Raw genomic sequence first — 24,347 nt, forward strand, 5'->3', positions numbered from 1 at the left:
CCGGGACTAGAACCCGGTGTGCCGGCGCCGCTAGGCGGAGGATTAGCCTAGTGAGCCGCGGCGCCGGCCTTATTCACATACTTTTGCACTTTGTGGCTTTGCACATCTTACGTCATCTCCCTGAGCCTCAGTTTCCTATCCCATCCAGTCTTTGTGAGGTGAAAGTGAGCCTGGCTCTAGCATGCACAGTGCACTGTTGGTGTATGGTCTAGATCATTGGTGACAGTTGAGAAAATATGCTGTTTGGGGCAAATCATCGGTCCTAGATTTGGGGGCTGCACAGCCTCTGCTCATTCCGAAGCCCCTCTGCCTTTACCACCCACTAACATAGAAGGGTGAGGTGAGAGGGACACATACATAGAAATACTTCTAAATCTATAGGTTTGTGTCCTTACGCATTTTCTCAGTAAATGACTGTCATGCAAAATCCATGTTTTCTGTTTATAAGCTCTTTTTTTAACCTAGACACCTGTTATTTAAGGTATACAAACTTCATGCATTTCATATATACAAATTTAGGAACATAGTGATTCTTCCCACACCACCCTACCCGCCCACACTTCCACCCTTCTTCCTCCTCCCTCTCCTATTCCCTTCTTATTTTTTTCAAAGATCTATTTTCAATTAACTTTATACACAGAAGATTAACCCTACACTAAGTAAAGGATTCAAAAAATAGTATGAAAAAAATTGTCCCTCAACAGTCGAGACAGGGCTGTTTAAAATCATCACATCTTTTTTTTTTTACTAAAGAAATGTAGAGAGTTTTTATTAATAGCCATAGTTATATTGATTATAATAGCAAGTTTTCTTTTTTAAAAAAAAAATATATCCTATGTTAAGATACAAGAGATAAAGCAAACAGACATGGCTTTTTCTCTCAAGGGGTTTATCATTTTGAAGTGGATGATGAAATGTAAAACATTTCAAAAAGCATTTAAACATATTAAACACAAATAACAAAAAGAATGTCCTAGGTTAGTGTTGTGGCGCAGTGGGTGAAGTCACTGCCTCCTACAGGCATCCCACATGAGCCCTGGTTCAAAGTCCTGACTGCTTGACAGGCAGAGTTAGACAGTGAGAGAGAGAGAGAAACAGAGAGGAAGGTCTTCCTTTCCGTTGGTTCACTCCCCAAATGGCCGCTATGGCCAGCGCACTGTGCCAATCGGAAGCCAGGAGCCAGGTGCTTCCTCCTGGTCTCCCATGCAGGTGCAGGGACCCAAGCACTTGGGCCATCCTCCACTGCCTTCCCAGGCCACAGCAGAGAGCTGGACAGGAAGAGGAGCAACCGGGACAGAATCCGGCGCCCCAACCGGGACTAGAACCCGCGGTGCCAGTGCCACAGGCAGAGGATTAACCAAGTGAGCCGCGGCGCCGGCTGTGACTGCTCCATTTCTGATCCAGCTCTCTGCTCATAAAATCATCACATCTTAGAGTGTCAATTTCATTTCTAGATTACCTTAGGTACTCTGTGCTTTCTGTTTTCAGCATTCATAAGGGCTCCTTCTACTCAGAGAGACTTGGTATCACCAATAGAGATTTTCCCCCAGAGAGTTCAGCCACCAGAGTGCCACAGGAAATGCAACTAATAGTAACAAAAACCTTACTGTGCGCAGGTACTCCAGGGCTGCACCGCCTGCTGAAGCACCATCCTAGGCTTTGGGTCAAAGGCATGCTGGGAATTTCCTCCCCCTACCTGCTCCCTAGTTTGCCAGGACCCTTCCTGCCTCACCTGGGAATCACAGCTCAGAGCCCTGCGTCAGCTGTGTGTCCTCTTGGAGTCTGCGGGGAAGGCAGGCTCTGAAGGAGTTAGTGGAGACGGATCTCTGGCCATAGTCTGCATGGTGAGCAGGGCTGCAGGAGAGGCCTGAGTGATCAGGAGGAGGTTACTGTGAACAATGAGCAGTTAACATGTCCAGGTCAAGGCCTGGAGGGCTGCCCGGCCACTCTGCAGCAGTAGAGAGCAGTAGTTCCTAACCCATGTGTTGTGACAGCCAGTTTTGTAATCTGTAATCCTGGATAGATCCTTCTCCTCGTGTTATCTGAGGCATTATTTTTAAATACTGGCATACTCTGCTGTGATTAATGGAAACCACAGGTTTAGAAATGTTTTTAAGTGTATAGGTTTTTGTCTTTAATCATTTTCTCATTAAAAGTCTACACAATTGAGTATCATGCAGAAATGCATGGCTTTTGTTTTTAACATTTAAAAGGACTCCTCCTGCTTAAAAGACTCAAAAAATCACCGATGGAAATGATTCAAGAGTGCAGCCACGTGAGTGCCAGAAGGAAAGCGGTTAATGACAGCATAAAAACATAAGATCAGCAGGCACTTAAAGAGCCCATCTTTATTCCAGACTCTGCACTGAATGCTTTGTGGGCACCCAGTGTGGTCACCCTGCTCTGTGCCCCCTTCTGCCTGTCACTGTCCTGGGCCACTGAGGTATCTTATTTTAGGGTTGCCTTGTTTTGGGGTTGTTGGTGGATGAGTGCAAAATCCTCCGGGGTGGAGGGGATTGTTTGCTGAGTGGGCCTGAACGAAGAGAGGTCTGTCCACTTGTGGTCTAGTCCTTTAAATGGAAGATTTGGAAAAGCGCACAGTGTTCTGCCCTCCCAGCTCGTCCTCATCCTGCCCTGTGTGGCTCACACAGAGCTGCCAGCTCCCCTGCGCCTGGCTGGCCTTGGATGCTGCCTTGCTGCAGAGGAGGACGTAGGTGTGAAGGCCACAACTTGCTCCCCGACGCCAGCCCCAGCCGTCTGGGAAGCCGCCCGGGGTAAAGGGCTGATGCCATTCAGGGCACTGGGGCAGGATGGGACTGGCCGAGGTGCAGGTCTCCTTCCCAGCAGGTGCTAAGTGATGACAACCGAAGAGGTCTCACCCATCCCAGCGGAGTGCGAGCAGCGGCCTGGCCATAGGAAGGCTCCCGGCGTCTCCCCTGAGCGCCCAAGGCTTCCTGGGCCACAGGTAAGGAAGGCTTCACCGACAAGCTGCTCCCAGTGCTTGACCTCTTCTCTCTGTCTCCTCTCAAGGCGTCCTCCTGATCTTGGCACTGACTGAAGCACTGGTGTCCGCTGTCCAGGAACCGTCTCCCAGGGAATCTCTGCAAGCCCTCCCATCAGGCACCGTGGTGACAACACTGCATAGCTCTGCTAGACACCCCTCCATGGTGACCTTGAAACCCCAGCCCAGCGACCCCTCCTCTCAGGCTGCATCTCCCATGGCAACAACGACGCCCCATCCAGACCAGCACCCTTCAGCAAGCACCGCGTCGGCCATTGTGACAACAGCGACCACCCTCCATTCGGAAGGCGCCCTGCCCACGGGACCCCCTCCAGCTGCCATGACAACCACCACCTCCTCCCTCTCAGAGGGCCGCCCCCCGGGGAATGCTGACCCTACCATCCTGCCAACAAAGCCAGCAGGAGGAGCCACCAGCTACCCCAGCACAGTGGCCCCCCGGGCTACCACCCGTAGGCCCCCTAGGCCCCCCGGCTCTTCCCGCAGGGGGGCTGGTAGCTCATCACGCCCTGTGCCTCCTGCATCTGGCAGCCACTCTGGGAGGAAGGAAGGGCAGCGGGGACGAAACCAGAGCTCCACACACCTGGGACAGAAGCGGCCCCTGGGGAAGATCTTTCAGATCTACAAAGGCAACTTCACGGGATCTGTGGAACCAGACGCCTCTTCCCTCACCCCAGGGACCCCGCTCTGGGGCTATTCCTCTTCTCCGCAGTCCCAGACAGTGGCTGCAACCACAGCACCCAACAGTACCTTGTGGCCCCCAGCCACCCACCCCCTGATGCCTGCAGAGGACAAGCCAGACCTCAGCAGGGCAGACCAGGGGCCTGGGTCCCCCTTCACTGGCCAAGGAGTGGAGCCGGACACCACAGCAGCCTCAGGTGCCCCAGCCCACCCACAGCCTGCCCCAGTGCCTTCTCATCAACCCCGTGGTGACATGCAGGACAGCCTCAGCCGCAGTGACTCTTGGCTTACTGTCACCCCTGGCACCAACAGACCCCTGTCTGCCAGCTCTGGGCTCTTCACAGCCACCACAGGACCCACCCAGGCTGCCTTTCATGCCAGTGTCTCAGCCCCTTCCCAGGGGGTTCCTCAGGGAGCGTCCACAACCCCACAGGCACCAGCTCGTCCCCCTGGGGTCCCAGCAAGCACTGTTTCTCAAGTTGAGGAGGAAGCTGCAGCCACCCCCTCCGCGGCCAACAGGGGATCCAGCCCTTTCTCCACGGTGGTGTCCACAGCCACAGGGAACTTCCTCAACCACCTGGTCCCCGCCGGGACCTGGAAACCTGGAACCGCAGGGAACATCTCACATGTGGCCGAAGGGGACAAGCCCCAGCACAGAGCCACCATCTGCCTGAGCAAGATGGACATCGCCTGGGTGATCCTGGCCATCAGCGTGCCCATATCTTCCTGCTGTAAGTGCCATGTCCTCCCCCATGCCGGTCCTCCCCCGTCCGCCTCAGCCACAGCAACAAGCTCTGACCCCTCACTGAGCTCATCCCGGGAGGCAAGGTCAGCAGGACAGAGACCTCAGTGGTCCCGAGCCCTAGCCCTTGCTGGGGCCAGACCTTCGCTCAGATGCCCTTGGTCATCCAGCCACAGCTCCCAAGTCTGATCCCACCCTGCACTTTGCAGAAAGCACATGATGCTAGAGCAGTGGCCTGGCTCCCTCGGGACCCCAGAGTCTGTGGGAGGCAGGGCCGGGTAGGAGCTCAGAGCACACGTCTGTTAGCAGGGCACTCTTCTTGCCACCACCTTGCCACACTCCCCTCAGGAGCAGCCTGCACTGCCTGCACTGTACCGAGACACCAGAGGTCAGAGGTCTGCTTCCAGATTTGCCGCCCCCGACCAGCAAAGCCCTCCCCTGGCTCTCCCCTTCTCCCTCTTCCTTCTTGTCTTCTCTCTCCTCTCCTCCCTCAAATCTCCTCTTCCTTTCTCTGTGTCCACCCCGTGAACCACATCCTCTACCCCTACCCTGAACTCCTTGCTCCTTGGACAGCCCGTTCTCTCTCTTTCCCTTTTTTTTTTTTTTATTTTAATTTGTTATTTATTTGATCAAGCTTTCATCTGGTGGTAAGTTCTCTTAGCCTTGGCAAAAACATAATTCCTGCAGTTAAATTAAGACTTGAAGGTTCTGGCCAGCGCCGCGGCTCACTAGGCTAATCCTCCGCCTAGCGGCGCCGGCACACCGGGTTCTAGTCCCTGTCAGGGCGCCGGATTCTGTCCCGGTTGCCCCTCTTCCAGGCCAGCTCTCTGCTGTGGCCAGGGAGTGCAGTGGAGGATGGCCCAGGTGCTTGGGCCCTGCACCCCATGGGAGACCAGGAGGAACACCTGGCTCCTGGCTCCTGCCATCGGATCAGCGCAGTGCGCCGGCCGCAGCGCACCAGTCACGGCGGCCATTGGAGGGTGAACCAACGGCAAAGGAAGACCTTTTTCTCTGTCTCTCTCTCTCTCTCACTGTCCACTCTGCCTGTCAGAAAAAAAAAAAAAAAGACTTGAAGGTTCTGTGCATTGTACCACTCTGCACCCCCACACCTGTTTTGTTTGTTTATAGGTGGCGTGAGCTGGATGCAGTGGGCCTCAGCATTGGGTTTTGCTCTCACAAGGCCACCAGCACCTCGTTGCAAGATGGTTGCTTTGTGAATGAAGAGTCTAGAGGTGTTCTCCCTGGTGTGTCCATAAAGAGTCTGGTTTAATCTCTTAGTCTTCTTTTATGTCTTCCCTGTGTTCTTGGTCTTTAATTCTTATTTTTTTATAACCTTTCAGAACCCTCACTCTCCTCGGCTCCACACCCAAATAGTTACCATCAAGCCACCCTGTGAACCACATCCTCTACCCCTACCCTGAACTCCTTGCTCCTTGGACAGCCCATTCTCTCTCTCTCTTTTTTTTTTTAAATTTTAATTTGTTATTTATTTTAAAGGCAGAGTTACAGAGAGGCAAGAGAGAGAGAGGTCTTCTATCTGCTAGTTCACTCCCCATATGGCCACAATGGCCAGAGCTGGTCCAATCCAGAGCCAGGAGCTAGGTCTCCCACCCGAGTGCAGAGGCCCAAACACTTGGGCATCTTCTACTGCTTTCCCAGGCCACAGCAGAGAGCTGGATTGGAACTGGAGCAGCTGGGACTCAAACTGGCACCCATATGGGATGCTGGCACTGCAGGCTGGGGCTTTAACCTGCTGCGCCACAGCATCAGCCCCAGCCTGTTCTCTCTGGAGCTCATGTTGTGACCTAGTTCTTTCAGGCCCAAAGTTTGTGTCCTTGTAAGTTCTCCTTTGTAGCTTTCTGAAACCGCACAAGTCCATCGCATAATCCCTGAAGCATTGAAATGGCTCTCCAGGGTGGTTTCTGCTTGTCCAAGTCATCTGCACAGGGTGCTCTGCCCTGGGTCTACCCACTCCCACAAATCGCCTCCACCTTCTCCCTGCTCCGCAGTGTGGGAACGCTGCATTCCACCTGTGCCCAGCCGTGGCTGAGGGAGCTGATGGCGGACACTCAGCCTCATTCTCACGGCCCGTGCTGGCGTCAGGTCTGCTGCGCCAGCGTCAGATCCCAGCACAGGCTCACCCTCATCTCCAGGGAATGAAGCCCCTTGGGGCTTCTGTGACTGCAGATCTCCCAGCTCTCCTTGTCCCGTGGTCTCTAATGCAGGGAGTCTGAGCCTTTCACCTGAGCCGTGATTGCCACTTTAAACCCGGAGTCTGCTTTCTTCCCAGGAGGCGCCTCTCTGAGCTTCTGCTTCCTTCAGGTTGGGAAGCAAACAAGCGTTCCTGTCTGCAGTGGGCAGCCTACGGCTGCTCAAGGATGTGATTCAGAAAAAGGGAAAATGTCTGCAAATTGCCGATTTCATTCTTGATGAAAGCTGCTTAATTGTCTGTCATGGAAACACATGTATTCTTAGGACTGTGGTTGCCCACTTCTGAAGCAGGAGAATGATAATGAGAAAATGTAGCATTGTTAGCCAGTAAATTATTAGTAATGATCCTATTTGAGAAGTAGCTGCATGAGAGACAGCTTTCCAATTTTCCATTCCTTACACATATCTGGAATGTTCTAATTTATCAAGTGAGTTCTTTTTTATTATTATTGCATCCAGTTAAGTAAAATAAAAACAGAAACAAGCAAACACTGCTAAGATGCTAAAGGGTAGCTCCAGCCAGCATCCAATAGGGAGCGACTTGCTGGGGTCACACGGTAAGTCAGCCCAGACCTGGGGGTCCCACATCTGGTTGATTCAGTGCCGAATTTCCTGAGTGCCCAGTGTGTGCAGTGTGTGCCAGGCACTGTCGACGTGTGGCTCACTCCCCAGCTCCCAGCACTGCTCTTCATCTGGGCTGGGTGACCCTAGGGCAGGCCTCGCCTTCGCTCCGGCGGGCACACCCAGCTGGATTTTGCAGTTCTGAAATGACTTTTACTTCTTGCCTAGCCCTTCTGCTAGGTATGGATTTGAGAACAGATCAGATCTTGCCGCCAAGCTGGGAAGCCAGTTCCGTCTGTGGAATTGTCAGCGAAGGCGGGAAACCATACCCAGAGAAGCGTCTAGCATGCGGGGAGGAGCCTTCAGGTGCTAAGGACTGAACACACACTGCTTCCCAAGGAAAACAGAACTCTTGTAGCCCCCACGTCTGCTTGTTCTGTCCTGCGCTTCTCTCACCTGCACAGGAGGAGTCTATAAACCCTCGCTCCCCAAGGCCCCAGCCTCTGCCCTGGCTGCCTCCACATTAGTCCCATATCCTTGGCCATGGCCTCAAAACCTGTAGGCCCTTCATCAGCCTTGTGAAGGTCCCAATGAAGTGGGCATTAAGGTAGCGCTGTCTCAGCAGATATCCGCCTCCCTTAGCTGCTTGCACAGCCCAGCCCCATCTGGTCAACAGGCAGGCAGACCTCAGTTGCTGACCCTCCTGGAGGCTCCGTGTACCCTAAAGCCCGGCAGACCAAGAGCATTGCGCTGAAGTCCTCTGCTGGCTCCCCAGGTGTCTCAGGAAGCTGGGCTGGCAGCAGCACAGAAGCAGAGACTCCCTTGCTCGCTCAGAGCAGCTCTGGCCCTGGCCCCTGCCTTCCACAGCCACCAGAATCGGGGTTCAGATGGCCAGGGCTGCCTGAGGAGGGGTGGCTGCAGTTCTCCCCTTCCAGACCACGAGGCCCGCCCGGTGGCTGGAAGGGTCAATGTGCCAGGGCTGAGAAACGCTGTCTCCTGAGCCCAGCCACGTGGTTCAGGCGTGCTGAGAACTGGGATGGTGGGGTTCCAGGCAGCTCCGCTTCAGCAGAGCTGGTCTCTGCTGCCACCGTGAGGACGCAGGGAGCTCACTGTCTCTCTGCTTCAGCCATGCTCACGGTGTCACAGGCTCTGGGTTTCCGCAGGCTCCCTTGCCTCTGTGTCACGTCCCTTCTTGAAAACGTCTTCGCCCAGAAGATGAGGCTTTACGGAGGCTGACGTCAGGAAGCTGGGCCGGCTGCTGGTGTTCTTGATCACCAGTCGGAGTTGAGCCTGGCGGAAGCAGGACAGCTCCTCTCTGTGGCCCTGGGAGGGTCCACGTGCCCCTTGCTCCCAAGCAGCCTGACTTCTTGCGACACTGCATCATTGCAGCATTCGATGGTGCCCAGAGATTGCTGGTCATGGTAGCTGTCCAGTGAGTGTTAGCTCTCAATTACATGTGAACCATTTTACTCACAGGCCATCAGTGACTTTATAGTAATTACAGAAGAAAACCTGGGTCAGAACAACTTTAGCCAGCAAAAGTAGAGGACGTTGAAGCCAGATGGAAGTGTGGCCAGGGGACTTGTCTCCTTGGGGCTGATGGACAAGGCAGAGTCGTCCAGGGAGTGCCACCGTGGCTACACCCTCTGACAGCGCTTCTCTGTGCCTCTCAGCCAGCGCCACAGGGTGGGAACCTCGTCCAGCCTGAGCAGGATTGGGGAACCTTTTATCTGCCAAGGGCCATTTGGATATTTATGCCATACAAAATTATCAACTTAAAAATTAGCCTGCTACAGATTGATTGAATTCCAAGCCCCACCTGGGGTTGCCTTGACACGGCTGGACCAAATGATGTTGTGGGCCTATGGCCCATGTTCTGTAGGCAGTAACCCTGCCAGGCTGGGGAGCCAAGCATTAAGCCCTCCAGCCTGGTTTCCTGTAGTCCATGGCCAAGGGGCCAAACTGAAGTACATCGTAGATCCCTGTCCTCTCCAACCTCCCTGATTTTAACTCGCACGGGCCACGCAGAGGAAGCCTAGTGTGCTTAGACAGACTTGGCTGTGGCAGGGAGCCCAGCTCTGTGTGTGCAGTTCTAGCTCTTGCCACTCATTGGCTCCGGGACTTACATTACTTAAACATTGACCCAGTCTTCACTCGTTTGTAAAATGGGACTACTGTCCACTAGGTTAGTTCAAGTCTTTCAAGAGGTAAGCACCAAAACAGGGTTAGTCTGCAAGATAATTGGGGGGATGGAGCAGGCGGGAGAGCCCCAGGTGACAGCACAGGCCTGCCATCTGAAGGGACTTGGGGGTGGGGATCGCTTGGACCTTCGGGGCAGTTCTAAGAAAGCGTCTGTCAAGCCAGTCGAGGAATCGTGCCCTGCACCGCTACCCCGCCATGGCCGTTGTGGCGTGGCAGCATGGCCGTGGTGCCAGCGTGATAGTGAGCCCCGAGGTACCACAGCTGGGCTCTCCCTCTGGCGTGCTGCGTGCAGCTGGCAACCTCAGTGGGGTTTCAGTGCCGTCTCACAGACGTGCAGCAGTCAGAGGATTTGTGTAGTCTGTCACATTATCTGCGTGGAGCTGGTAGATAACTAGTGGTTACCATTCATGTTGCTGCTGTGGGGGCTGGCAGTGCCTGATCAGAAAACGCCAGAGAAAGAGCAGTTGTGGTCCTGAGAGGGCTGAGTCCTTGGGGGCCTGCGGGGCTTTGTTTCCACCCGCTTAGCTGGCCTTCCCGCCTGCAGGCAAGCCCCTCCCGGAAATGTGGACACAGTGCCCAGGGCTCCTTCTGAAAGTCAGTGACCCTGCTTGTCACACCTCTGACAAGCCATTGCTGCGTCCCCACAGACACTGCCGGGAAGCCTAGTGGTCAGTCCTGCAGCAAAGCAGGAGGAAGGAGGGCACCCCTGCACCCCTCTAAAGGCCAGCTGGCCTCTTCCCCACAGACACTGCCGGGAAGCCTAGTGGTCAGCCCTGCTGCAGAGCGGGAGGAAGGAGGGCACCCCTGCACCCCTCTAAAGGCCAGCTGGCCTCTTCCCCACAGACACTGCTGGGAAGCCTAGTGGTCAGCCCTGCTGCAGAGCGGGAGGAAGGAGGGCACCCCTGCACCCCTCTAAAGGCCAGCTGGCTGTTGCCTTCAGCAAAGCAGAGCAGTGAAGCGCTTTGGCTAAATGGGTGAGGGACTGGCTGACACCTGCGTGGGTTAGGAAGCACCTCCACAACCCTAACGTGGGCTCCCTCCAGTGTCCAGGACAAGGTAGCTCAATGGGCACCAAGTGCAAGGTCGCCGAGACCCGGCTTCACGCGGCAGTAATTGCTGTGTGTTCAGCATTAGTGTTGGTGACTCCCGAGCCTTTACCTGTCTGTCAACGGGAGGAGTAACAGCTCCTTCCTCAGACAGTTGCTGGTGGGGTAGATAGATGCTGACATGCTGGACTGGGATAGAGACTCCATCAGTCTGTGTTGTGCTTTTCTTTCTTGTAAGAAAGCTCCAACCTCGGAAATAATGGAAGTCCTGAACCACAGGTGGCGCTTTGGCCTTGAGCCGCCCGGTGGTCATGTGGCCCACTTTTTCCCCCTAGATTCTCTTGCTGGGGGAGGCTGGGAGAGCAAGAAGAGAACTCCAGTGAGTTAAGCACGTTGTGTGCCAGGCACTGCCTGGCGTTTGCCTCCATTACAATCATGAAGTGTGTATTTTTCAGAGACGTGACCCACCAGATGTAATACAGAGAGAGCTGTGACTTTGCGACCCCAAGCGTGCATTCTCTGTAGCCAGGCTGGCTTCCAGTAGATAAATGGCATGGCGCAGTTTCCTGTCTGTAAAATGGAGACCCTAACAGTGCTGACCTCGTGGTCAGAGCCATGGCCCAGTCCTAAGTCTTGTGTATCAGTCAGCAGCTTGGGTTGGAGGCCTAGGGGATGGTAGGCAGAGCAGCTCATTTGCCTGGTCCGAGACGTGCCCTGTGACGTTGCGCTGGGAGCCTCTGCCTTCATGGCCTCTGTGGGAGTCGGGTGTGCTGTGTAAAGTGCACTGTGCCCGCCTCTCTTTCTGCCAAGCCCCCCCACCCAACACACACACCAGAGAGCTCTCTTCTTTCCAGGGTTGCAACTCAGAATGCTCGTGCTGCGGTCTGCAGCAGAGCCTTGGGGAGCCTCCCACTGGTGAGTAAGGCCTTTCCTGCTTAGAGAACAGCACTGCAGTGTCCCAAGGCGGAGCCGGAATTACGTGCCAGCGTTGCCCTGTGGGTGCAGCCTGAGTCCACTCTGGCCTGTGTCCTGGCCCACTGTCCCCTGGCCCTGTGTCTGTCTCTCCACACACTCTGAGCTTATCCATCCACTCTGCACATGCTGTGCTTCCTACCTGGAACACACTGCACATGACTGACCCCTTGCTGGACTCCAGCCTCTTCGGCAACTTTTGGTGTTGACTCCCCAACTCCCCTCCTCGCCTCCCTCATGTCGCCTGTTTCGTTTTCTTCAGAAGGCTGTCACTCTCTGAATTGACCTTATTTACTCACTTGGTGATGGTATGGACATGGTCTGACCGTGTCTCCACCTTTGTAACCTCCGTGTGTGTGCCAGGGTAGAGGCTCATGAAAGCAGGGAGGCCTAGGCCTTTGTTCACATCTGCCTGACACCTGGAAGGGTGTCTGGCTCAGAGTCGGCACTCGGCATATACAGACGTGAGCTGAAAGAGCCAGAGAATGAACGCATGGCCTTTGCAGCCCGACCTGGAGACTGGCATCTGTTACTAGCACAGCTGGTCTGCCGCCCTCCTTCCGTCTGCTGACTCGGCCTCTCTCCACAGCCGTCCTGCTGACCGTGTGCTGCATGAGGAGGAAGAAGAAGACGGCCAACCCCGAGAACAACCTGAGCTACTGGAACAACGCCATCACCATGGACTACTTCAACAGGCACGCCGTGGAGCTGCCGAGGGAGATCCAGTCCCTGGAGACGTCCGAGGTAAGCCCGTCCCCTGGAAGTGCAGGTGCGGGTCCCAGAGAGCCTGCAGCATCTGCTCCTGTCTGAGGCCCTCGCTCCTCCAGACATGGCCTGTGCATCCGCAGCCTTCCCAGACCCAGGCCCGACGGAATCAGGAGCCGCATTTTGGCCAGAATTCCCAGGCGCTTTGCACCTCTGTTAAATCTGGGCAGTCCCGGTTCTTTTCTTGTCCAGAACAAGCCATCAGTGCTCACTGGGGACTTATCTCGTGGCAGGCATCGTCATGGGAACTGTGAAGATGAGCGCTTGCTTCTCCAGAAGCTCGGATTCGGATTCGGATTCGGAGATGTGGTTGGGAAGCAGCTCACACAGGGACAGAACAGTTAGACAAACACGAGAAGAGTTGCAGACGGAGTGTGCCAAGGGTCTCTGCAGGGGAGGTGCTGTGGAGCAGGCCTTCCAGCAGAGGAGATAGCCCGAGAGCGGGCGGAGTGCATGCCGGGCACGCTGCGTCGGGAGTGTTTGCCCGGGATTGCCGCTGGCCACCGGGGGGCACGGATGACCGCAGAGCCCATCCTTTCCGTTCTCATGGAGGTTGGGATAGGGGCCCAAGTGGAGCAGGAGAGCAAGGTGAAGGGGGCAGGTTTGGCACAGCCTCGAACGGGCTGTCAGTTGTGGTGTTGGGCTGGGGCAGCAGAGGATCATTGGAGGCACCGAGTTTGGGTGAGCTAGTTGTGGGGGAGCCCTGCTGCTGCCCAGTGAAGGGCCCGTTCCTGGGAGTGGACAGGGAGGGGACAGAAGGGTGGTGTGAGGGTGGTGTGTGGAGGGAAGGCGAGGAGGACGGGCTATAAATAGGCCAGCGAGGATGCAGTCGCCATGGATAAGGAGCGTGGCGGGAGCTGAGCAGAGTTCTCGAGGATGCTCATCCCGCCTTCCCTGCACAGCCACCCCTCGGCAGCCGGTGACTCGGCACAGACGTGGTCGCCTCACCCTGCCCAAAGCCCTGCAGGAGCTTCGGTGGCCCTGAAGCTGAAGTGCAGCCGGCCCCAGCCCCGGCCCCACGTCACCCCTCCCCACCTGCAGAGCTCCTGCACGGCGCTGAGTGACATCACACCGGCCCCGGGCTGTACCTGAGCCTGCTGGAGTGTTCCTTGCCTCCCCAGCACCCCGCACTCGTCACTCAGTGGCCCCGGCTGTCACGCAGGGCCCAGTCTAAGAGACTTCCGCGGGGACTGGCTTCTAAGAGACTTCCGCGGGGACCGGCTGTGTTCTGCTCTCCTGTCACCTGTCTCTGCCCCGCCCCCCCGCGTCTTCCTCGCGACTGTGTAGCTGGGGTCCCTTCCACGTCGCCGAGCCCAGCGGTCAGCCCGCGCACTGTCTCGCCCTGTCCCCAGCACACCGGCGGGCAGTCCTTTCCCTCCTAGACCGTTTCCTCACGGCAGCACGGCCCCTCCTTCTCTGCCCCCTCCCCCCTCCTGGCAGCACAGCCCCTCCTTCTCTGCCCCCCCCCCCGGCAGCACGGCCCCTCCTTCTCTGCCCCCCCCGCCTCCTGGCAGCACGGCCCCTCCTTCTCTGCCCCCCCACCTCCTGGCAGCACGGCCCCTCCTTCTCTGCCCCCCCCTCCTGGCAGCACGGCCCCTCCTTCTCTGCCCCCCCACCTCCTGGCAGCACGGCCCCTCCTCCTCTGCCCCCTCCCCCCTCCTGGCAGCACAGCCCCTCCTTCTCTGCCCCCCCCCCCCGGCAGCACGGCCCCTCCTCCTCTGCCCCCCCACCTCCTGGCAGCACGGCCCCTCCTCCTCTGCCCCCTCCCACCTCCTGGCAGCACGGCCCCTCCTTCTCTGCCCCCCCCCTCCTGGCAGCACGGCCCCTCCTTCTCTGCCCCCCCCCCCTCCTGGCAGCATGGCCCCTCCTCCTCTGCCCCCCCCCACCTCCTGGCAGCACGGCCCCTCCTTCTCTGCCCCCTCCTCCCCCACCTCCTGGCAGCAGGGCCCCTCCTCCTCTGCCCCCCCCACCTCCTGGCAGCACGGCCCCTCCTCCTCTGCCCCCCCCACCTCCTGGCAGCACGGCCCCTCCTCCTCTGCCCCCCCCTCCTGGCAGCACGGCCCCTCCTCCTCTGGCCCCCCCACCTCCTGGCAGCTCCTGCTCAGCCTCTGGGACTGCTTTGTCCTTTCCCTGCCTCTGACCACACAGGCTCAGCCCTGCCACCACCCGTGTCTCCCCTGAACCCAGACTCGTGCCCAGTCACTTCCGGCATGTGTCTAATACGTACCCCAAACTCCACGTGCCCAAGACGGAACCCTGGAGTCCCCATCTGTCCCTGAAGCCCGGAACTCACCCATGTGTCCCGTTATGTCCGAGGCACTGCTTTCCTCTCCCGGGCCACAGCCGGGCGGTCTGCCAGTCCCGGAGGAGCACTTCTAGTTGGCTGTGCTTCTCTCTGGGCCCAAGCGCCCCTTCTGTCTCCCTCGTGATTGCCATGGTGGCCTCTGGAAGCCGACCCTCACCCTCTTCGTGCCCTGCGGTCTTCTCCAGCGGTAGTCAGTGTTCTCAGGGCTGGTCCTGGTGTCCATCTCAGCCCCAACTCACAGGTGAAACCCACACTCCTCAGGAGCCGGCACCTGCTCACCTTCCAGACCCCGATCACTGACCCAAGCCACGCGGCCTCTCTGCCCTTCCTCCAAGAAATCCACACCCTGGAGCTGGGCTCTTACACCTACCTGAGACGCTTTTCTCCTGGCGCCCGGTGTGATGTACTCAGTGCTGGGAATGAGCAGTACGAAACTCACTGTGGTCAGAGCTTAGCAAATGGAGGGGGGGGGGGGTGATGTGAGGCTGGGACGCCGGCTGAGGCTGGAGGTCTTCCCTGGCTGCCCTGTGTGGTTAGAGCCCCGTCTTCATCCCTGTCCCCTGCCCTGTGTTGGTTAGCACCCCGCCTTTATCCCTGACCCCTGCCCTGTGTTGGTTAGCACCCCGCCTTTATCCCTGTCCCCTGCCCTGTGTTGGTTAGCACCCCGCCTTTATCCCTGACCCCTGCCCTGTGTTGGTTAGCACCCCGCCTTTATCCCTGTCCCCTGCCCTGTGCTGGTTAGAGCCCCGCCTTTATCCCTGACCCCTGCCCTGTGTTGGTTAGCACCCCACCTTTATCCCTGTCCCCTGCCCTGTGTTGGTTAGAGCCCTACCTTCATCCCTGTCCCCTGCCCTGTGTTGGTTAGCACCCCGCCTTTATCCCTGACCCCTGCCCTGTGTTGGTTAGAGCCCTACCTTCATCCCTGTCCCCTGCCCTGTGTTGGTTAGAGCCCTACCTTCATCCCTGTCCCCTGCCCTGTGTTGGTTAGAGCCCTACCTTCATCCCTGTCCCCTGCCCTGTGTTGATTAGTGCCCCGCCTTCATCCCTGTCCCCTGCCCTGTGCTGGTTAGCGCCCCGCCTTTATCCCTGTCCCCTGCCCTGTGCTGGTTAGCGCCCCGCCTTCATCCCTGTCCCCTGCCCTGTGTTGGTTAGTGCCCCGCCTTTATCCCGTCCCCTGCCCTGTGTTGGTTAGAGCCCTACCTTCATCCCTGTCCCCTGCCCACTAGGTTGTCCTTCAGAGCACTTGTCACCGCCCACACTGAGTTGCTGACCCCTGGTGGCCAGTCTGTGATCTGGCTCCTCTGCTAGAACAGAAACTGTTGAGTTCACTGCTCCATCCCCAGAGCCTAGAACAGTGCCTGGCACAGGGCAGCTACTTGATAATGATTATCAAGGGAATGAGCTATACATGTACCCCCCACCCAGTCCAGTGCCCTGCTACACAGATCTGAACTCAGGGGGAGGCATTTGGCCTAGCAGTTAAGACCCTGATGCCCCTGTCCCACATCGTGGTGCCTGAGTTTGAAATATACAGCTCTGAGTGCTGACGCCAGCTTCCTGTTAATGCAGACCCTGGGAGAATAGCAAGTGATGGCTCGCGTCCCTACCATAGACATCCTGGATTGGGTTCCTGGCTCCTGGCTTCAACCTGGGCCAGCCTTGGCTGTTGCAGGCATTTGGGCAATGAACCAGCAGACAGGAGCTCTCTGTCTTTGTCTGTCTCTCCTCCCCCTCTCCAACTCCTCTCTTTTACTGCTTCTACCTAGTCTACCTCTGTCTCTCAAAGCAAAAAAAAAAAAAAAAGAGGTGGACTAACAAGCTTCCTAGAGCAAAAAGTCTTCCTGAGAACTGGTGTAGTAAAATGTATAACTTAGAGAAGAGGCTGGCCCCAACTGGATATGGGCCACGAACCCCAGAGCCCTGTTTTTCTCCTGTTCTTGTTGCACACTGCTAAGTGGAACCCCGAGGCACACTGCGGAAGAAGCCCTGTCTGTGGAGTGTCCGCGTCGATGAGGCTGACACAGCGGCAGGCTGCCACGAGCCAGAGGCTCTGATGGAGGCACTGCCCGCGCCCCGAGCCCAGTGTGGCCCCCAGCAGTGTGCCCCTCTCGTTCTGCGTTATTTAGAGCGATGCTGCAGCCTGTTCTCTCTAGGACACAGTGCTATTTGAGGGAAAAGGCTGGCATCTCAGGCAGGATGCAGATGGCTGGGGACACACGCGCGTCGTAAACCAGCCGTGGCCTTGTCACCGGGCCCGGGGCCGCGTTCCACCGTGCGCTGCGCCCTCCGATGTGCTCTCGGCACTCCTGCTCCTCACCCAGCAGCACTGGAGCTGCCAGATGCTTTGCCTAAGCGAGTTGCTCTGCCGCCTGCGCCGGTGTGCTGATGGCAGCGGCAGAACGGAAACGGCTCTGCACGGGCAGAGCTGTGACGCCTAGCGGTCTCGCGGACTTCTCCGTTCTTCTTCCTGTCCCTCCTCCTCCCCGCTTGCTTCCTTTCCCTGTCTGTCTGCTTCGTTTTCCCCCTGATTATTTCTCTTTTACACAGTGAAATACACCCACCAGGCTCACCTTCGGTGAACACTTCCTTTGTGCAAACAGAAATGGCAGGCCACCAAATTCCTACCACGGCTCAGCCCGGACGCACGGCGGAGACGGACGGAGGCCCGCTCTCTGATGTGCTGCCCAGTTTCTGAGTTCCGAGGCTAGCCCCACGTCCGCCCTCCTGAAGGGCACTCAGCCAGTCCAGGCATTGCAGGAATTTCTGTCTCCTAAGAAAACATTTTATCGACAGTGTCATTTCTCCTTTTCTCTCCTCATGATCTGTAGAGCAATAAGTACTACTCCTCATAAACATTTTGTGTTTTGTTTAAAAATAAGCTAAAGATAATTGTGGCTTAAAATGAAGACGTTTCTTTTCTTTTTTTAAGATTTATTTATTTACGGGAGAGACAGAGAGAGTGCTTCCATCCAATGGTTTACTCCCCAGATGGCTGTGACAGCCAGAGTTGGGCCGATCCAAAATCAGGAGCCAGGATCTTCTTCTGGGTCTATGTGGGTGCAGGGGCCCAAGCATTTGGGTCATCTTCCACTGCTTTCTCAGGGGTGGGGACATCTCCAGGCTGTAACAGAGAGCTGGATTGGAAGAGGAGCAGCCAGGACTTCAGCCAGCACCATTAGGATGCCCGTGCCCCCGGCGGAGGCTTTACCTGCTATGCCACAGTGCCAGCCCCCCAAAATGAAGACCTTTCCAAGCAGCTCTGGTGTGAGCTAGATCTGTCATCGAGTCGGTGCTCTGCAGTGGCCCAGAGGCTGTGAGTTGAGTTGTTTAGAACTGGAACAAGCTATGGCTTTTCTTTCCTCCTCCTAAATTAAGACTTGGGTCTGAATCTGTCAGCCACTTGGTGGCCCCCACATGCTCCCAGTCCTTGATAGCTGAGACCGTAGCCCTGCCGCCATCCAGGTGGCTTTTCTCCTGTTATGCATCACACAGAGATTTGCATCTGATAGGTTTGTGGGCCTCTGACGGGCAGATGGCAGGCGAGGAGGCAGTGGATGAGCACAGGGTGCTGAGGAAGGAAGTGAGGCTCCCAGTGGTCCCTGAGAAAGAGGCGGGAGGCGGTCGTGCATGCCAGCCCCCCTCAGACCCCGACAAAGGGTAAGGATAGGAAACCTTAAGGATAGGAAACCTTTTTTTGGTTTGGTTTTGTTTTTTGGAAGCGGCTGTAAAACTCTGGAAGAGCAGAGAGGGCTCTGCACCTTAGCCCTGATGGTGCGGATGGCGGAAGTGTGAGCACGCAGCGCCAGGCTGAGTGAATGCCCGCGCGCGCTTGTGCAAGAACAGCCGCCTCCGCGCTCACGCCACCTGTGTCTCCCTCCAGGACCAGCTCTCGGAGCCCCGCTCCCCAGCCAACGGCGACTACCGGGACGCCGGGATGGTCCTCGTGAACCCCTTCTGTCAGGAAACGCTGTTCGTGGGAAGCGATCAAGTGTCCGAGATCTGACTGCAGCAGCCTCTGCTTTGCCAGTCCCTATTTTCATCTCCAAATTATAAATACACAAATATATATATTATAAATATAACCTTTGTGTAATTCCGACTTAAATGAGAAACATTTTCAGCTTTTTTTTTCCTAAGAATTGTCAACATCTTTTTTATAAGTGTGGTTTAAAAAAAAAACTTTACAGAATGATCTGTGGCTTTATAAAATAAAGATATTTCTAAGCAAAGCAGTTGCACTGATTGCTTCTCTGAGTAACTGTTCGTGAACACTAAGCAGGTGAGGTAAGAGACGGACCTACTGTAACCGCTGAATGTTAAATGACCAAGTGTAAGATCTTGGAGTGATTCTGAAAGCACGGCTTCCTCTTGGTTTGCTGTAACCCAGCTCCTCCCTCCTCGTTCGCACAGTGGAGAAGGCAGCTGGGCCTGCTGGGGGAGATGGCAGAGTCAGGCACAAAGCAGAAAAAGGAACTGCACAGCCCCCAGAGGAAGGAACCTCTGCACCACTGGAAGTCAAGTTCGTTCCAGGTGGCGGATGGAAGGCAACCCTCAGGGGTTGTGGGGGACATTGGCATCCAAAGGCCACATCTCCCCGACATCACAGGGCAGAGAGCTTCCACCGTGCCGACTCGGGACTGCCTGTTCTCGGCAGGAGGCGGCACCCCTTCAGCACTTCCCTGCGTCTGCCCCAGGACCCGTGTGCGTCCTTGTCTCAGAGGGGATTAGACGCAGATCCCAGCCCTGGAACCCTAGAATGCCCGTCCTCCTTCAAGGATCAGATGTTCTTTGTGGTTTAGGCTTGTTTCCTCCAAAGGCCAAGGTGACCCCTGGAGAACATGCTTATCTGGGAAGTCTAAAGCTGTAGTTTTTGAAACCTTCCTCCTGCAATCTTAGAACAGTGACTGGCATAGGAGGAGCGCTAGTCTGCTCGCCTTGGTGTTGAAGACCTGCCGGCCTCTCACCCCCACCCCGTGCTGTCCCTCATCCCTGTGGGCTGGTGCCAATGGGTCAGACCCGCAGAGACACAGTAGGAGCTTCCAGGGGTGGCTGCTGCTCTGTTTTCCCTAATAGCTGCTGGCTTGGAGAGAGAACTGCTCCGATGCTTCTTTCCTCTAAAAGAAAATGGTTTGATAGTATATTTTCAAGATAGATGTTCTGACAGACTGGGAGTTGAACTTGAATGTTGGTTCACATGTTTGTGTTGTTGCTGTGGTCTTTTTATCATGTTTTTCCTTCCTACATTTTCCTTACTAAGAAAGAGATGGCCTTCAACACTGTGTGTTCTCAATGTTGTGAGTGCAACTGTTGTCACTTCAGCCCACAAAGAAGCAAGTCCAATGTCACTTGGGATTTATTTTCTAACATGTTGCTGTCGGACCAGTTTAACCTTATCATATTATTTCTGTTAGCAATTGCATCTACTATTATCAATGTGTATGAGTATATATGGAGAGAAATCTGTTTGTAAAGTATAATTATATATAATATATGTAATCAGATACATATGTTATATATACAAATGTGATGTATGACTTATTTTTCTTTACCCTTAGAATTCAGCTAACGTGTATATATAAATAAACTTATTTTATTACCCAGAGGATTAAGTTGCTAATACCTTTTGCATTTTTTTCATTTTAAAAATAATTTTTGAGTCTTCATTAAGCAGTACCAACACCACCTATGTCTGTCTGTATTTTTTTTACTGGAAGTTAGGTTTTTTAGTATAATAAGATAATAAGATTAGCAATTTATAATCTGATAAAACAAATCATTTAGAATATGTCTTTGATTTCTCCATAAGAGAACCCCCTCCCTTCAGGTCTTCAGAGACATGGGTGTCGATTAAGGTGCACCCGCTTCTCATTCTCCCTCCCCAGGTCTCTGTGTTTTACGGTACCTGTGTTTGGGTCTGGGAAATGTGAAGTTAACCTGGCCACTTGGTGTTCCCATTCCGTAGAGTAACAGGGCAGGCGTGACAGCTTTGCAAACAGCCTGATCAGTAGTTTGAACCCTTTGGGAAGCCCTGGACAAGACCCAGTCAGGAGGACGTCCCACGTGGATCCTGCGCCCTTTCAGCTCCACTAGGGGTGTGGTCAGAGTTCCTGTCTGAGTAAACAAGGGTGTTGCCTACCTCTGCTTAGCCCAGTGGGTTTCCAAACTTGTTGAACAAATACCCAGCACGGCTTTATAAAAAGTACCTTCTGTAACATCCCAACTAGACCACGCAGGAAGAGGGAGAAAAGGGCGGGTGTGGTCTCCTAATCAGCAAAATGAAGCACACACAGAATATTCCAGGAGGTGGCCAGGACTTTCAGCTTTGCCGGTGTGACCTTGGGTAGGTGAGAGACAGAGACCACTGTGATTTGAATAGGATTTGGCTCCCAAAGTCATTTTAAGCCCACATAAATTAGTGGTGCTACGAGAGTGGAAACTTAATCTAGTTATGGTGTTTAGGATCTGGGGCCTGGAGTGGGGTCCTTGGGTCACTGAGGGCCTGCCCTAAGAAGTTACCTCTTCCAGAGGGCTGCTGCCAAGGCTATCAGGCCCGGCCTCACACTGCTTCCTGGCTCACCGGTGGTGTGAGCCTCCTCCCCACCGGCTCAGCCCCACCCTGGGGCAGAATCTAGAGCCCACATCCAGCGGCTTGCGCCTTCAGCCTCTCCCTCAGGATCAGTTCGTCTCAGCTCTTTTACTGTGGTATGAAAAAACTGACGCGAGGTCCTCAACAAGTCGCTGGCCCTGGGACCACGAGAGGCCTCTTCCCGCTGGCTCTGCTGCGTTGCAGACGTGGAGATGTGGGCAGGTCAGCTCTCAGGCTGCTCGTGAGGGCGCGACAGGCAGCTGTGGGACATGTGACAGTATCCTCTGGAGCTGTGCAGTGCACATCAGCCCTGTGCCTACCCCTCAGTTCACCTGGGAAATGCAGTGAAGTGTGGGGATTGTGCACAGCGCAGGGGTGGATTCCGCACACACGAGACGTTGGCTCCAGCCCCTGTGTCTGGCTTCAGGCGTATTCCCACAGGATCTGGGATAAAATCCAGCTCTGCAGCTCAGTGGCCTGCTTTTTCCGGGGTAAAACACTCTCATCCCTGGGGCTGCAGGAACCCCTGTGATCCTGGGGAAGTCGTCAAGGTGTGACCTTTGGCAACATGACTTAGTGGATGCTGGGGGTAGGAACGAAGACCCAGGGGTCTCATCAAGTCCTAATGGAGGGAGCACTTCTGGAGAGCTTACCAGGGCTGCCGGTGTAAGGACCAGCCACAGTGCAACAGGCGCAGCATGCGGACTTGCTCGAGAGGCCAGGTCCTCTGCATCAGAGTTAGAGCTGAGACTGTGGAGAGTAAGGTCCGGGGAGGTGGAGTGAGGTGACCTGCAGAGTCTGAGAGGGCAGAGGTGAGGAGGGAAGCCAGGGAGGGAACTGAGGCTGCTGCTGGGGCTGGGGGCAGGGGTGTGGAGGAAGCAACAGGCTGGGGCTGCCTCCTGCCGTGGCTACTTGACATCCATGTTCACGCTTGCCTACTTGCAGCACACGCTGGGATGAAGTTGGCCCAGGAGTCCCAGCTTACGGTCTGTGGGCCCTGAGTCGGTGTACTCATCTGTGGAACAGAGCTGCCCAGTGCCTGCCTTGCCCTGCCTTAGGCAATGAAGTACACAAAGCCAAAGGGCCACCCCCACAGCCTCTACTGACCCAGCCTCCCCCACCACCAGCAGAAGCATCTAGGCGGCCAGGCACATGACCCCGCATCACAGAACGCATGAGCGCATCTCTGCACACAGCCCTGGGCGTGGCCCGTTTCTCTTTCAGCTCAGTGAATGATGGAAGCTCATGGAAGGCAGCAGACAAAGCCACCCCAGGGACGGGGCAGTTCCAGAGGGGCCCGTGACCAGGCCACAGGGAGGCTGGGACTGGGAACCAAAAGCCACTGGGCTCTGAAGCCGCTGGACACCTCAGAGGCAGGACAGTGCCAAGCAAGCCGTGAGTGGCAGTGGTCTTTCCACCAGTGCCGGCTCCAGCATGCCCTTCCAGAGGCGCAGGGTGTCCTTCAGGGGCACACGGGCGTCATCCTCCCTGGAGAGCCCCCCAGCCTCCAGGACCAATGCCGCCGGTGGCCTTGTCCGGGCACCTGGGGTCTATGTGGGGACGGCACCCAGCATAGGCGGCCTGGGTGCCCGGGTGACCCGCCGGGCCCTGGGCATTAGCAGCGTCTTCCTGCAGGGCCTGCGGAGCTCAGGCCTGGCCACGGTGCCTGCTTCGGGTCTGGAGAGAAGCCACACTTCTGTGGAGGACCTGGGAGGCTGCCTGGTGGAATATATGGCCAAGATACATGCCCTCGAGCAAGTCAGCCAGGAGCTGGAGACACAACTGCGGGCGCACCTGGAGAGCAGGGCCCAGCGCTCGGGGGGCTGGGGCGCCCTCCAGGCCTCCTGGGCCAGCAGCTGCCAGCAGGTGAGTGCCGGCTGTGCCCAGGGCCTGGCCGAGGACTGAGCAGGCAAGCTCAGGCTGGGGCCGGGGGTGTCGTGAGTAGGCTGAGGCCACGAACCCAACACTGCCATACTAAAAAGGCTGGGGCTAACAATAGCCATATACTGAGGTTCACTAGGAGCAGGCCTAGCTGGTCCCTGTGTGTATGCAGCCTCTCCCAGAATGTTCTAAACAAGGCTATGTGGGGATCGTTTTCTGATGGCACTGTTTCATGTGAGAAAACATACATACAATTTTGTAACGGTAGTAGGGGTCGGAGCTGGGATTTTGAAGTCGGGTTTTCCTAGCTCTGGAGCTGTACTTGTCCCTTTACCCTGGGCTGCCTCTGTCACCTTTACTGGTGAGAAAGGGTTTCTATAGCCATTATGCAACTGGATACCAAGGAATGAATGTGAGTACGTGGAGGGGCTTCTTTGTCCACCTGTGATAGCAATGCCCAGTAGAAGCACAGATAATCTACAAGTTCTGTTGGCGAAAGAAAGAAGAAAGAGGTGATGCTAATATTTAATCGCATATCGTATTTAACTCAATGTGGATGCTAAGCATGTCAGGCAGTTTACATTCAAGTAGGAAGGCAGGGATGGAAATGTCTCATGTCAGCACTGTGCAATCTGGCGGCCACTGGCCACAGATGACTATCGATTCCTTGACCTGTGGCTAATGAGGCTGAGGAACTGAGTTGTTTCGTCTCCATTAGTTTAAATAGCCCCATGTGGCTCCTGGCTCTGCTGTGCAAGGGAGGTTTCAGCTTCCCTCCCTGCTGGGGTTCTGCTCTCCTGCTCCCCCTTGTGGCGTCTCTGAGCACTGAGCTCCACCAGCGCATCTGGCCTGCAGCCTGGACTTCTAGTGCTGGGACTCCAGCCATGTTGCCCATCTCCACTGGTGTCTCTGTGGCTGGCTGCCTTCTCTCCTCTTCCTCCTCCTCCTCCTCCTCCTCCTCCTCCTCCTCCCCAGATACTGGCCTTGGCTTCCCTCTGAGTAAAGCCAGCGTCTAACACAGACAGGAATTACCAGCTCAGACCCTTTGCCCCCTGGGGTCCAGCACAGAACCCTCAAGGTGGGGCTCAAGCCTTGTTCGTGTGTGGCTGGGTGATGCCACCTGCCCCTCAGCCTCCCACTCCATCCCAGGATGCCTCTCCTTGGCTGTCACCAGGGCTCGGCTGACAGCACAGACACCGGACACGCAACACCATCGTCTGGGATGTGAGGGAGAGTGTCTGGGCCGTCAGGCCTGTCCGCTCTGGGGGGCAGCCTTCCCTCCAGTTCTGATTCCCAGTGTTTATGCCACACACCAATCACTAGGACACCCTGAGCTGTTCCAATGTACCGGCGTCTACTCGACCACTGCGCATACT

The 24,347-nt window shown here is 55.8% G+C and overlaps 2 protein-coding genes across 17 annotated transcripts in view; both read left to right on the plus strand.

The window, feature by feature from the left end:
- TMEM108 (transmembrane protein 108) overlaps positions 1-20,109 on the plus strand; it is a 351,011-nt gene extending 330,902 nt beyond the window's left edge. For 14 of the 16 annotated variants that reach the window (XM_070073068.1, XM_051835575.2, XM_051835577.2 and 11 more), the window contains 4 exons: positions 3,031-4,431; positions 12,024-12,178; positions 17,607-17,817; positions 18,385-20,109. In XM_070073068.1, the coding sequence (XP_069929169.1) occupies positions 3,031-4,431; positions 12,024-12,178; positions 17,607-17,777 (1,727 nt within the window). In that variant the 3' untranslated portion in view covers positions 17,778-17,817; positions 18,385-20,109. The remainder of the gene's footprint in view (positions 1-3,030; positions 4,432-12,023; positions 12,179-17,606; positions 17,818-18,384) is intronic. The other 2 variants (XM_070073074.1, XM_070073075.1) reach the window with 1 other exon arrangement.
- Positions 20,110-22,484: 2,375 nt separating this feature from the next.
- Positions 22,485-24,347, plus strand: part of BFSP2 (beaded filament structural protein 2) — a 50,350-nt gene continuing 48,487 nt past the window's right edge. The window contains 1 exon segment of the mRNA NM_001099963.1: positions 22,485-22,956. Within this exon segment, the coding sequence (NP_001093433.1) occupies positions 22,525-22,956 (432 nt within the window). The 5' untranslated portion in view covers positions 22,485-22,524.

The sequence above is a fragment of the Oryctolagus cuniculus genome, chromosome 4 (genome assembly GCF_964237555.1).
Source record: "Oryctolagus cuniculus chromosome 4, mOryCun1.1, whole genome shotgun sequence".
NCBI classification, from domain to species: Eukaryota; Metazoa; Chordata; class Mammalia; order Lagomorpha; family Leporidae; genus Oryctolagus; species Oryctolagus cuniculus.